We start from the raw sequence: 15,002 nt of genomic DNA on the forward strand, positions 1-15,002 counted from the left end.
GGCCTTCAGCAGCACCTTACAAACCAGCACTCTGATCGAATGACAAAATCTGGCCACAAAAGACATGTGTGAGATGCAGTGCACTGCGGTTTGCCTCACTGCGGCACCTGGAGGTTGCTTGACATGTTCTCGGATCCCAGTTTGCAACTGATTTATCTTATTTTGCTATTTGTCTCCAGACATGTTACTTGTTCATACAATGTCTATTGCCTGGTCTGTCCACTCTGGAGGAGAATACCCCACTCTGCTATTTGGAGAGGTTTTCCTAAGCTTGAACCAAGGATCTAAGGATAGAGGATGGCATAACTTTGACAGATTGTAATGTCCTTTGAGCCAAATCTGTGATTTTGGGCTTTATGAATAAAAACTGTTACTGTTATAACTAGTAGTAAAATAGGTGGATTTACTAATGAAATGATTAGCCGATTAATCAATGAGTCCATGAACCAAGCAGCTACCTAGCTGAAAGACTTCTCTGAAGCGCTTTATTTTGATTGATTTTTTTCAGTTTCAAGCCTCTCGAACGTGCGGATCTGCTGCCTTTCGTCGGTTTTATATAACTGTAAATAGAAGTTCTTTGTGCTTGTGTTGTGATTTTTCTATTTTCTGACATTTTATTGACAAAAGTGATTAATCTAACGAAAAAAAGATTGCTCATTAAAATAATTTGGAGCCATGATTTGATTGAATGTGTGGAGGGGTGGACGTTGATGCTGATTTATCTAGCAGCTGGAGGGGGGTCGCAGAGACCCCAGCTGGTGTCCAGATTTTTTTCCGCCCCTGCCTCAATCCGGATGGAAGGCTGCGCGCGCAACTGTCGCCATCTTTGAAATCAGGAGGTGTGTGCTGTCAACACAGGATCACAGCGCTTTTCCGCAAAGTTAGTTTAATTTAGATAACGTTACATTAATTAGTTTGTCCGGGCATGGCCAACCGAAATATGCAACAAGCGAGCGTGCCGAACAGCAATTCTTCTCAGCCGGCGAAACACGGGACCGACTCCCCGGCCCCGGAGCAGTCACCGGCGAACAAAGACAGCCCAGCGCCGCAGCCACAGGAGTCCCCCGCGGCCGAACAGGCGGAAGGAGTCGGGGAAGGAATCGACGAAGGGCCGGCAGAAATGACTCTGGATATCACGAGTTTTCGGAAGCCCGGAGAGAAGACGTTCACCCAACGCTCACGGCTGTTTGTCGGGAACCTCCCGTTGGATATCCCCGAAGAGGAGTTCAAGAACATGTTTGCTAAATATGGGAACGTTAACGAGGTCTTCATCAACAGAGAGCGGGGCTTCGGCTTCATTCGCTTGGTATGTAACGTTACAAACTTCTGCGTATTGGTTGGTAACTGTGCTGCTGTGAGTGTGTTTTCAACGTGTTAAACTTCATTATATCTGTTGTGTGTTAACCGAAATGTCGTTGCTAAGAGGAGCTAACTCCTGGGTTAGCATTAGCACAAGGTGCAGGTTGCCTTGACACCCCATTTATATCTTACAGTTTCTTACATTTAATAGTTACATATTATTTCATGTACGTACGTATAGAGTTGGTTAATTGGGCCAAAGCCATGTTATGCAGATTTATATGTTTATATGTATTATTACTACATTGCAGTGTAGTTGCTTCTACACGTTATATAGCAAATAATACAGAAATGTTTGGTTGGAGCATATGTGACACTCTTTCATCAGTCACCATGGAGACAGTGGTGCAAGGTTGTATACACAGGTGCAAGTCGTGGACTGCCAATTAGCTCTAAGTGAAGATAATGCCTGGCTCTCATCATGCTTTTCCTCATCACCCCTTGTCTTTTAGGAAACTCGGACGTTAGCAGAGATTGCTAAAGCTGAGCTGGATGGGACTATTTTGAATAACAGACCGATGAGGATTCGCTTTGCCACACATGGTGCTGCGCTCACAGTGCGCAACCTGTTGCCTGTGGTTACAAATGAGCTGCTGGAACAGGTAAACTGGACAAGAGCTGTAAAGTCTCAGACATGCTCTGCTGACCTGCTTGTCTCTATGCAGTGATATCTAACCTGAAAACCGCCTTCCACCATCAGGCCTTTTCTCAGTTTGGGCCGGTGGAACGGGCTATTGTCGTGACAGATGACCGCGGTCGTCCCACTGGGAGAGGAGTTGTGGAGTTTGCAAACAAAGCAGCTGCACGTAAAGCCCTGGAGCGCTGCACGGAGGGAGCGCTGCTGCTGACCACGTAAGGAGTGTGGGATGAAGTGGTTTGGAGGGGTGAACACAGAGAAAGAGTTGGTGAAGGTTGTGTGTTTGTTGCATAATGTTAGACATTGTGAAGTAGTGATTTCCTTTAAAGCTGCAGCAAAAATCTGCTTGCCTGTCAGATTATTGAAGCCGTCCCATCTTTGTACTCTAAACTGATATTAAGAGAGTTTTTCCTCAAAATGAAGTTTCAGTCTTGATCTACTCATCATGCACCAGCTGAAAAAACTAATTACCAGGCATTCAGACAAAATGCTGCATTAAACTAAAGACCACGTCCAATCCATGAGTACTCAGCAGTCATTATAGCATTCCTGACTGGATCTTGCGTGGTTGTGATGCTATCGCGATTTATCATTTATGTCTTGCCAACACGTTGTACAGTCATGACTAACATTGTGTAATGTTGTCAGTTCCTTTTATAAAATAGGGGAATATTTCAGCTAAGAAACACACATACATGTCAATAATAACATTAAAAGTTGACCATGTGATGATGGTGAGGTATATTGAATAAATCTGGCACAATTTGCCTGTTTCACTAAACTCACTTCTCCTTTTATGGTTTCTATTGCACCATATACACAGAGCTTTCCACAAGGAATATGGATTAGACAGTGAGAAACATAAGACAACTACTACTGCTAGCCAGCTTCAGGTTTCCAAAGGGAGGCTACCAGATTCACAGATCTCTCTGATATGTCAGTCCCATTTGTCTTTCATCAATAAGTCTATTTCTAATGCACCAGTGACCGTTGCTTTCTTGTAATATCACACGCGGTTTTAATTTATCGAATCTTCCCTCAGCACACCTTGTCCAGCCATTGTGGAGCCTTCGGACCACTTTGATGATGAGGATGGACTGCCTGAAAAATTGCTGCAGAAGATTCCAAAGTACCATAAGTAAGTTGTTTTAAGAGCGTGCTCAGTCTGAGTCTTTTTTGTTGGTGTATCGTATGGTGTATTGTTCAGTGTCAATAAACAACTAAAGTTGTAACTTATTGTTTTATTTATTCCCCCCTTCAGGGAGCGAGAGCAGCTGCCACATTTTGCTCAGCCCGGGACATTCGAGTTTGAATACTCTTCTCGCTGGAAAGCTCTTCATGAGATGGAGAAACAGCAAAGAGAGCAGGTGGACAAGAACATTAGAGAGGCCAAAGAGAAACTGGAGGCTGAGCTGGAGTCAGCGAAACACGAACATCAGCTCATGTTAATGAGACAAGGTAGGGCCTGTAGCTTCAAGTGTCCTCCTTTAGGCTGCTGTTTTAATACCAGCCTCTATGTGTGCAGAGCTCCCCAGCTCTCAGAGGCTGTCTGCCTGTGTCTGTCACTCCCCACACAACACTCTGCAAAATACTCACACTATAAATTTGAATGTCAGTGAATGAATGAAGCTTTGAACTGTTTGGTACAGCCCTCCTAAATCTACCTACTATTCATGTGGATAAAACCTGCCACTCAATATTAGCTTGTCTAAAGTAAAAGGCCTGTTTCACACTTTTGTTAAGGCAAATAAATGTTGTGTCCCCCCCAATTCTTCCAGATCTGATGAGACGTCAGGAGGAGCTGAGGAGACTGGAGGAGCTCCGCAACCAGGAGCTGCAGCGACGAAAGCAGATTGAGATGAGGTGTGTTTCCTCTCTCGTGCAAATCAACAGCAAGGAGTGCGAGAGAACAAATTACATATATTCACTAATGCTAATTATTCTGTTTCAGTTTAATTCAGATGCAGATCAGTCCATTTTAAGCTCATTTTGTCAAATAGTTTAGTCATTTTCATATAGTTGTTTCTGTTACATCATTGATTTTGCCATTATTCATTTAATAGTGAATAATTTCTCTCTGTACTGTCTCTGGCTGTAGGCATGAAGAAGAGAGGAGGAGGAGAGAGGAGGAGATGATGAGACACAGAGAACAGGAGGACCTGAGACGCCACCCAGATGGCTTCAAACCGAACTACCTGGACAATGTGAGTACAGCTGGAATACATACATACACAAATACATACACAGTCAAACACACTCACAAATACACTAAAACTTGTCCAGTTACATTGGCACTTTTGGTATATCTTATATTTTCATACACACACCTTCAATCAAGAATTATACCCATCAAAGAATCCCCAGAATTTGTTTGGTTAATTTGTTATTCTCCAAATACATATCCAGCCTTTCTCTCTACTTTGAGCATCACTGTTGTACACTTCTACAGTGGCAGTTTCACTCTTTTGCATTTGAGCAGCACATCAACTGAATTGTGTTGCTATGCAGGGATTTGTTGTTTTCTCATAGTTTTTTTTAGCAGCTTTCAGTCATGTCGATAGAGACAATATTTTCCATCTGTTTGTTTGTAAAGACTTTCCTTTATTTTAATAGTAAGAGTTAGGCTGCCATGGTAACACATCACTGTAATACTGTGGTTCACTGTGTCAAACTAGACATGAGAGGACAAACACCCACACTAACTACAGTTATACAGTTGTTTCAGTTATGTCATTTTTGCTCAATATGCTATTACTATTATCTGTGAGTTAAATAAGAAATTAGTCATAAGAACAGTGCTTAACTTTTTGTTTCTCCACTGTCTCTTCCTTCCATGATCCTTGTCTTTCAACATCTTTTAAAACGTCATGTTTATCCGTCTCAATGAGCTTGAGAATTGTTTCAGACCGTTTGACACAATGTAGTAAAACTCAGCACTACTGCCTCTTTGAGGCTTATGCTGTTGGATTTAGCCGATGACTTAAAAACTTGAAAACAGTGGTAGTAATTGACCCTTCGCTAAACCCCTCCCCCGAACAGCAACTGTCCAATCACAGCTTCGTAACTGTAACTAGGCACCATCAGGCCTGTAAAGCTTTGAAACTCTTTACATGTTAAATTGGTGTGCATGAGGCTCTAGTTTGGATAGTGGCATCTTTTGTGGTAGTCTTTCTAAAACCTAAAACACAAGAACAGATGTGTGCAGAATGGATGAATCTTTGTCTTTATTTGCTCCAAAGTCGACATGTCTGGCTAATGGCTTACTACCCACAGGAGAAACCAAGCGTTACTGCCTCATCTGCATCTGTGAGCCAAGATATCTATATTAGAATTTAGAGTAATGACAGCAGCTCTGCCCCGCTCTTTGTTTGTTCTGGGGATTTTCACACTCCAGCAACTCCAGCCTAATGTGCATTACACACCATTTCATTTGCCAAACTCAGGGCTTGCACCTCAGATGCTCAAATCCTTCTCTGCTGTAAAAGTGAAGCACACTGTGTGAAAATACAAAGAATAAAGATTAGCCTATAGCAAACCACTTATTGCTGGTTGCAAGTACATTTTTCTATAGTAAGCATCCAAACAATTCAAGCATTATGTTAAAATGAATGAAACATTTTGAATTAGCCTACATTTTATTATTTTTGCATTTTATTTTTAATACCATGCTATGTGGCGAACTGAAAACTCAAAAGTCAGACAGAGTAGGTTGTACAGACGGTGTGGATTACCACCTTTTATCTGTTCATTTTGATGAGAAATAAACATGATGTAAAAGACAGGAACATGGTTCAATATATATGAATAGAAACAGTCCAACAGATATTCATAGAATAGACATAGAATTGATGGAGGTAACATATATGGAGGAGAGTGTGTAGTTTTGCTGTCGCGTTAAAAATATAAACAATCTAACACTAGTGTTTCCCAACAGGTTGAGAATTTTTCAAATGTAGGTTTCGCATGCACGTGGGAGAATGACAGTGAGGGTCATCTTAGGGAACACATGGTCTTCATGAGTGTGTTTGGATTGGCTGCCCAAATAAATCTTTTCAGTCTGAACACAAACACACCTGATTGCAACGTTTAAAGTCAGTGCGTCAGTAGCAATTAGCAGGTTTGCAGAAAAAAGAAAAAAGGATGTGTTTTCAAGTGCTAATTCATGCAGGTGGATTTACAGTGATGACAAACAACGCCAACAAGAGCCATTATGTAATCTGCACAGTTTAAGGGGTTTAGTTTGATCATAAACAAAATCTGAGTGGATTCTAGGGTCTTAACTGTCGGCATCTGTTGGTATGATATGTTGTTCTTTTCTGTGTTTTAACTTTTCTCTTCAGATCCTTTGCTCTGTTTAGAGATCCAGTTGGAGGCTGCATCTTTACACACACTCTCAGAACTGTCCAGTTCATTACGACTAATGTCAAATAACACCAACAGTTAGTCTTAGCAATGCACACATGTAGTTTTCAGGAGGATGTGTGAGAAGTTTAATTTGTGTTGTGTTTATTTTAAACTTGGTGCAGGGGGGGGGGCATGTGTGTTGTGTCATATAGTTGGTGTGGACTGATACTACCATACTAATGAGTACAAGTAATACTCCTCCTTAATAGTATTAGTCTGAACTCCACATTGGCTTCTATTCACCTGCTTCAGTATCATAACAAGAAAGCATATTTATCCACATAATAAACTCTGTGTGGTGTAATATTAAACTCGTAACTTCTCAACTTATGATTTGCTTTCCTACTGGTGCATTTCTAGTTTGTGCTTTTGTTTGCTGGGAGGTATCTGCTGGTATCTGCTGCCATCTTGTGCTTCAAGTAACTGCAGCTCAGGCACCGCGTTTCAATCGGATTATACACAGATCTGAAGCTGCCATCCGCTGATATTCGTGCAGCAATGATATGGTTTCATTCACTTTGCTACTTATTGTATTATAAATGCAACACATTGACCATTTTTCAGGTAAGTACACAAGAAAACAAAGGTTGAGTATCACAGTATTTACAGTAATTTAACATATTTTCCCATACAATTTTCCAGAAGTTCACTGTGTTTGTGGGACAAATTCTGTCTGTTGCTGTAGCGGAGCATAAATACATTTACATACAGCTGCATTTCTCCACTGTTATTTGTGATAAAATGGTGAAAATGTCTACATTTGTGATACGATGAATTAACACATTTTTGTTGCTTTAATCCATCACTGTTGAATTTCATTCACGTTGTGTGTTTGCAAGATTGTGTGTGTGCGTGAAATGTGTACTGAATTGTCTTATTGTGAGAGATAGTGTTTAACTTTATTATTGCAAATTCCTAGGTTGGCTTGGTGTGTCAGTGCCCTGTGCGAATGTGATAACGTAGTAAGCTGACAAAATAAATGCTTTGAACTCAGATATGCCCAGTTGCAACCAATTTAACTTAATGTAGGCGTACTGTGCAAATGAGATTTGCCCTGTGATTACAATAAGCTCGTCTGTGACCAATAAATCTACAGACAAGCGGGAGGATGGAAAGAAAACTTCCTATCTTTCCAGAGTTAGAATAGAGGTGAGGAAGCATTGAAGCTAAAGCTCAATTTAACCTCCTCCATCATTAATAAAGAAAAATAGCTACATTCCTGCAGAGCTATGGGCAGGTTATGCAGCTGTCACCAGTTTATTGTTGAAAGTCAGTACTTTTTTACTATCTGCTAAAGATTTGTACTTTAGCTGAGTTTTGATCTGAAGGCTCTTCTTCACTTCTTTCAGAGAGAACAGGAAATGAGAGTGGGTGAGCTGGGCCCTCGTGGAGCCATTAATATGGGAGGTACGGGCATGATTGTGCAAAGACTGGTTGACACAAAACCAGAGAAAGTGACGAGTGTACGTGAATTATGACTGCCTCAGTGTCCTCTGACACCATTATTTGTCTTGCATCCCAAGTGGCTCCTTTTCAATGTAATCACATTTTTTTAGATTGCATTAAATAATTCTTCAGTATATTTTGGCACCTTTTTGGGTGTAAAATTGACTCATTTGGGACGCAATGCAAAGGTGAAAACACTATAATACACTACATGACAACATAATGTTTATGCTAACAGAGTATGCATTGTACTGAACGGGGTTGTTCTGAGGGGGGGTTTCATGGTTTCAGAAATATTTGGTCCCTGAGCTCTCATCCTCACTTTTCTGCAGATCCCAAAAAACAAAAATAAAAGTTAAATAATATGGTGTGTGTTTCTGATCAGAAACCAAATGTGTTGGAACGCTATCCATAATTTAGACATGCTCTTTCTTTGCTGTCATGGCCTCTCAGTTTATATTTATAGAACATTTTCAGACCCTAAATGTCACCCTGAGGGCCGTTGCACTTATTTAGCAGTATTTATTATTTTTAAGTGAATCAATGCAGGAAATAATTAAAGACGAGAAGTAAAAACGAACATCCGTGGACTTCGATCAGGAGTGAAAATGTGCACTCCATAAATTGAACTTTGGATGAGGATGAGGGGCCGGGGACCGACCGCATGTCTAGACCGCAGTTGAAGTGTGTTGGCCTCAAAAGCTTCTGCTCCGTTTTCTTTTGCTATGTGGGAGTAATCCTGATCTATTTTTCCATCAATCAGCTCAGTAACTGTGAGGCTGAGCGACAGGTGGTGGTGAGCTGTGAAGTTGTCTGGTGGCAGTAAATCTACAGTGTAATTCACAGCTTGCAAATGAATAGAAAACTGCAAGTTCCCCGTCTTCTCTGCTGCTGGGCAAAAGTAAAGGGCGAGTCTGTGGGATTATAAACTGGAACCGCGTTGCAAAATGTAGATAAACATATTTATTTGGTGCCTTTTTAACCTCAAGTTTCTGCACTTTTTGATGGAAAAAATGTGATTGAAGCTTAAATTAACATTAAGGTCACGGTCACACTCGTGAGCCTGAGCGGAGCCGGTGCAGACAGCTGATTAAAATGAGCGTTTCTGTTACTCGAGATGCGCGAGTGAAGAACAGGCCTGCGGTCTAGACACGGGGTGAGTTTGAATATACGATGTGGGACAGATTGTTCGAGGTTCATACAAAGATTATAACCTAGGATTGCACATCATCTCTACAAACAAAGCTGCTATGTGTCATTTTCATTTTTATTTATTGAACACATGAACTCCAGTAACAATCCAGTTATTCAGGACCAGGGTTTGCATCATTTTGCCTAGTGGCAGTATTTGTTTTTAAGTGTGATATTTCAAATGTGGTTGATTTTCTCATATCTTTCGCCTTGGCCGTTCTGTCTGCAGTTGTTTTTAGTTTAGTTTGTGTCTGCTCAACATGTAAATGTACATATTCATGTGGAAAATAGTAGTTTGTTAAATTTCCACCCTTTTGCAAATTTTAGGAGAATTTCCCAAAAAATCATAAGAAAAACAAATGCAAATGATTGTGCTGCTGTTTTGTGAATATTAGGAGCCGTTTGCAGAAGAAGACGATGCAGTGAGATGACGTAATCGATAGAGCACCTGTTGAATCTCATACCACCTAAAACTTTGTGGAAAATATGGAGATGTGACATTTCAGCTTGTTCCGTGTGTTAATGTGAGGAAGGTAACAGTCTCCTCATCACTCCACACAAGGTGTTTTTGTTCGTGGACGTTTAAATCACATGCTTCCTCTACTTCATGATTTATTAAGTCTGTTTTCATTGCTGGCTGACTAAATCATTCAGTCAATCAGTTTTACATAAATACACTGCAGTTTGTTTTTTCTGTGCAGTTAAAGGGCTCTTGTTCACCCACTAGAAATCAGAAACTGAAAGGCAGAATGAGTAGGACATTCCTAAAAAACAACATCTGCAGAGTCCCTGCTGTCTGCTTGTATTTTCTTATTGTGCTTTGCTTGGCACATTTCTGTCAGCTAACCTTTGGGCAGTGGGTGTGCAGCCCCCTGCCAATAACAGCATGCAGGGTGTGAGGGTGGGACTACATAAAACACAGCCACCTCGTTCAAGAGCTCCAAGCTGGGGAGGTGGGGCCAGCTTTGAATGTTGTGTTTACGAACTGCAACTGACAAATCCAACTCATTTAGCTTTTAAAGCAAGTGAGAAATGCAAGATTCACGTAATTTAGTAACTAGTGCAGGAAGAAAAGAGAAACACCCTTTACTCTGACTTGGGACTGTTCGTGCATTATTCCAAGCTCCTAGTGTTATCATCATAGTCATACCAGATACAGAAGTTGTTGGAGGCCGACGTGAATGTTTTTTTCCCCGCTCCGCTGCTCATAGATGCGATTTAAACGCAACATGAGTTCCCCATCCAGAGACTTTTGGTATCGATTTCCTGCCTCCATTGTCCGTTCAGGTTACAGGCTGTTGCAATCAAGCAAGTCAATCATCCACTTGTACATGTAGCAGTGTTTTATTGTCCTACACCCACATCTATGGTGCGTAGACCTGTGTGATGGTGGAGGATTGTGTTGTCTGGGTCTGTGCTTGTTCAGGATTGAATCTTGGATGTCTGTGCAGGTCTGACTGCTGTTTGAAATGGTCCAAGGTTGTTTTCTAACAGCTCTGACTGCTCTCAAGATGATGTGCAATCTCAGGTTTAGTTCACAAAAGATGTGGACGTTGGCACTTGGCCTCAAAGTTTAGGTGTCAAAGTGAGAACCTCTCATTCTGTTAATTACACAAGCTGCTGCCTCTGTCTGCTCTACCTGTGAAATGTATAATATACCTCCTGCTGACCTCTTCAAATTAACGTTGGTTCTTGGTTGTGTTGGTATTATATTGATCCAATGAATGAAGAGGGCATTGTTTGACTTTATAATTGCTTTGTAAAGGTCTTACTTCAAACTGATAAGTGTACTGTTAAGATGCTTTTTAAATGAGAAGCAAACCAATTATAAATGTCCGTCCCCATCGGACATTAGCTGTTGACCAAAAGCCAACGTTAACTTAGACGTTGAAGTCACTGAGGTTAGTTCCAGCGTTCAGCTACAGTTCTTGCGGGGCGCTGGGAGCGTTACGCCCCCCCACCAAATGACAAACCAGCGCTCCATTGCTTTGTGTGTAGATGGCTATAACCAGGCCTCTCCGGGGCCCAGTGGTAACCAGGGTCAAATGATGGGCATGAGTGGAAGGGGAGCAGCCATTGGCCCAGAGGGAGCGACAAATATGGGGACACCGCTGATGTCAGAGAATGGAGCCATGGTAATGTATCAGGAAGAATAAATTCAGCTCATCTCTTAAGTAGTCCGTCTTCGACATGGAAGAGAATATACTGCGAGAGCATTGCCTAAAAACAGTACTTTGCCTCAGACTGTTTAAAAAAAAAAAACAAAATAAAAGTCAATCATTTTGCTTCTTAGGAATTCCTAATTAAAATAGATGGTGCTGGAATTTATGTGCAGACCTTGAGTAACTGTTTTTAAATGGGGCAAAAAAATTAAAAATCAAGTTTTGAAGGACTTGTCTAGTTTGAAAATCCATTTCCATTACTAATAGTCTTATTCCTCTGTCTTTCTTTGTCTGCTTGGCTCGCTCCTCTTCCTGGTATTCTCGGATGGCAACACTTGGATCAAACTAAACCCGACCGATGGACTTTTGAAAACTCCATCACTTTTTCTTTTCCCCTGAACATGATCCCTCGCCAACTGTTATTTCAATTTCACTCCATTCCCCAACCGCTGACCCCATGCTACCACAGCGGAACGATAGATACCCACAGGGTGGACCAATGGGGGGCCGACCAGAAGCGGAGTCCCCAAAGCAGCAGCAGCAGCAGCAGCAAACGCAGCAGCAACCGCAGCATCAGCAGCAGCAGCAGCAGCAGCAGCATCAGCCACAGCAGCCATTGGGCCCTCAGGTTGGACCAGCCCCAGGATTTGGCAGGGGGAGTCCAGTAGGGGGAGTGTTTGATGGGCCAAATAACAAGCGCCGCAGATACTAACTGTTCTCTGTGATCATGGAGACTTTTCATTGACTTTTGTTACTGCCCCATGGCATCATTTCTGTTCCCTGCAACGCAAGCCGTCACTGAGGGGACTTATCTTGTGACTGATGAAACTACAGGAAAATGCTTTGTACCTACACGTTTCTGCAATGTTTATACTTAATATTTTTCACTGCATATGTTTCTCTGTGTTTTCTGAATGAAATAGTTTGTGCTTTTTGTGTGTGCTGAAGTTTGGCCTTTGTGCTTCTACAGCTTCAGTTGCCATGGCTGCTGTGGTCTTGGACACTCTTCACGAAGCTGCTCGAGGGCAGTGGTTCAGTTTGGTTTTTCATTAGAGCCACAATAAGAATGCTGACCTCTCAAACTGACACAAAAAACAACACCCACTAAACAAAAAGATTTTCCTGGAAGTAAACAATCGTATTAATATCTACATTCAGTCAAACATGCCTTAGTTTGTAGATGTCCCTTTAAACATACTGTTACTGTAGCTGATTAGATGTTCAGTCATGTAGTGAGCGAATGTTTCTGGAGCCTCATTGCAGCCTGTATTTGTGAAGATAAGAGAAATAAAACATTAGTCAGAAGTTATGTCTCTTTGTGATTGGAAAGATTGTGTTGGGTGTGTCTTATACCTGCCTTTACCGCAGTCTGTGCCGCTCTGTTGGGCACTGCACATTGTAGAGTGGTCTTTTATTGTGACAGGTTCCTTTTTGGCAAAGGAGAAGTGCTCAATAACACGGATTTAAAGACATATGTATTAGCCTCGTGTGTGCACAGAAAAAGTCTTGGTTTTTTGTTTCAGCTCATGAAAAACAGGAGCAGAAACAGTGTTCAGATTGTTTGTTGAGTGTACATAACTCCTCTGTGCTCTGAGTGTTCTTAGCCCACTAAGACAAATTCCAATTAATTTTGTTGATAATTTTGAATGTTGGACTCTCCAGAGTAGTTAGTTTAAACTTTGTACTTTTATTTGTAATTTACCTATCAGAGCATGCTGTATATATCTATGGCCCCACTCAACAAAATCTGGAAGCTGGAACTAAAGTTACTGGATTAACAATCTCCTCTAAACTGTATGTTTTCAATCACCTGAAAATATGAACAGTTGTGTGTGGACGAACACTTAAGAGGCTGCCTTGTGCATTTTTTTTGCGAGGTTCATGGCCACCGTAGGTTGTCCGATAAGCTTGGAAGGAGGGAGCGTGAGTCTGCAACCGCACCACAAGACGCCCCTGAATCCTGCACACTGGACCTTTAAACCTAACCTCCTCCTGCAAAACCACATGTGTGCGCGCCATACACTTTTTAAAACTCAAAACCTAAACAGATGTTTTCTGGTGAGGGTTGCCTTTTGCTAAGAAAGAAAAAACCTGGACGGAGGACACATCTGTGCATGTTAGCATCAGTTAAGAAACAGGCTGTGGTCCTGGCTCTCTGTGCTGTGAAATGATCAACCCTGGCCAGGTATCACAGAATCTAATGAATAGTTTTATAACAGGTAAATACATTTCATTCTCTCCTCTCTTGAATCTTTGCATTCAAACACAAACACACTCGCAGTACTTCTACATATTTCTCTTGAAGTATAATTTCTATATAATCCTTTCTGTGTGTATCATGTGCATGTGGCAAATGCTGTAACAGTGTCGTGAATCAGATACAGGTTGCTTTTGTAGGTTAAGAAGAACAGCTTCACATCATCAGGCATGCACTAAGTAATGCTCTAATTTCATAATTTGAAGATATACTTTTATCCTATTGACAAAATGACGGCTCCATAGATGAAAAGATTTTGATATATATATATATATTTATGTCATATTTGAATCGTCTTCTTTCTCATCTCTTATAGGTGCTGTTTATCCCCTGCCTCCAGTGAAGGAATAGGTAAATCCAAACACACACAGGTTTGTTCATGTTTAAACCCTCTAAGGAGTCTAGAGCTCTCATTCAATACTGACAAAAACCTTAAAAAACTGTATGTGTATACATGTCAATCTTTTAAAAGATATATGAGTAGACTGAAACATTATGTATGTACAACAAACATTTCAAGACAAACAAACGTGCTTTCGTCACTGTTCTACAAGCACACGCTCACACACTTGTGCTGTTACCCATTGGTTTGTTCTTGGGCTGGATGCCCCTGGGGGTTGTAGAAAGCCTCACTCCAGATCGACCACATGGTTCATTCGTTGGGAAGGACAGCAGGGGGCGCCGCAGCTGCAGGAAAGTCACAGTTCCGACAGCAAAAACAGCATATATTTCAGAATGTGTCATTATATTATTTGCTTTTAAAATATGAGCCTGTACGTACTTTTTCCAATCAACTCCACCACCTGAGGTATTGCTCAGGTGGTGGAGAAGAAGGAGATGGAGCAATAAATAATGGTTAGAACACTGACAAAAAAGAACACATTTCTAATTTTGTCATTAAATTATTAGTTGTTTTAATATGAGCTTGTACTTACTTTGTTGCACCTGTTCCAACACCTGAGGTACTGCTCAAGTGATGGAGTTACTCAGGTGGTGGAGGAGATGGAGCAATAAACAATGGTGAGAAAGAAAGACAATATTTATAAAACAGCATACATTTTGGAAAGTGTCATAATATTTGCTATTAAAATATGAGCTTTTACATACTTTTTCCATAAACTCCAACACCTAATGTACTGCTCAGGTGGTGGAGGAGAAGGGGATGAAGCAATAAATAATGGTTAGAATATTGACAAAAAATTTCTAATTTTATCATCAAAGCATTAGTGTTTTAATATGAGCTTGTACCTACTTTTTTGCGCCAGCTCCAACACCTGAGGTTCTTCTCAAGTGAAGGAGTTACTCAGGTGGTGGAGGTACTGACGTGGTAGAGTTACTCAGGTGGTGGAGGAGATGGAGTAATAAATAATTGTTAGCAAGAAAGACAATATTTACAAAATAAAGCACATTTCTGATTGTGTCATTACATCATTAGTTATTAAAATATCAGCTTGTACTTACTTTTTCCCACCAACTCCAACACCTGAAGACTGGTCAGCAGCTGCTCCACCGCAGGAAGGCCTGCTGCTCCTCACCTTGCTTAAAA

At 41.1% G+C, this 15,002-nt stretch overlaps 1 protein-coding gene across 1 annotated transcript; it reads left to right on the top strand.

Moving 5' to 3' along the window:
• The first annotated feature begins 846 nt into the window (after positions 1-846).
• On the top strand, positions 847-12,522 carry pspc1 (paraspeckle component 1). Its single transcript, XM_041966231.1, has 10 exons — positions 847-1,306; positions 1,812-1,961; positions 2,060-2,211; positions 3,039-3,134; positions 3,258-3,454; positions 3,775-3,859; positions 4,095-4,200; positions 7,750-7,807; positions 11,036-11,172; positions 11,669-12,522. The coding sequence occupies exons 1-10, from the start codon at positions 926-928 to the stop codon at positions 11,909-11,911; spliced, it is 1,605 nt and encodes a 534-aa protein (XP_041822165.1). The 5' UTR covers positions 847-925; the 3' UTR covers positions 11,912-12,522.
• The last annotated feature ends 2,480 nt before the right edge of the window (positions 12,523-15,002 follow it).

Source organism: Chelmon rostratus, chromosome 24, assembly GCF_017976325.1.
Source record: "Chelmon rostratus isolate fCheRos1 chromosome 24, fCheRos1.pri, whole genome shotgun sequence".
NCBI lineage: Eukaryota > Metazoa > Chordata > Actinopteri > Chaetodontiformes > Chaetodontidae > Chelmon > Chelmon rostratus.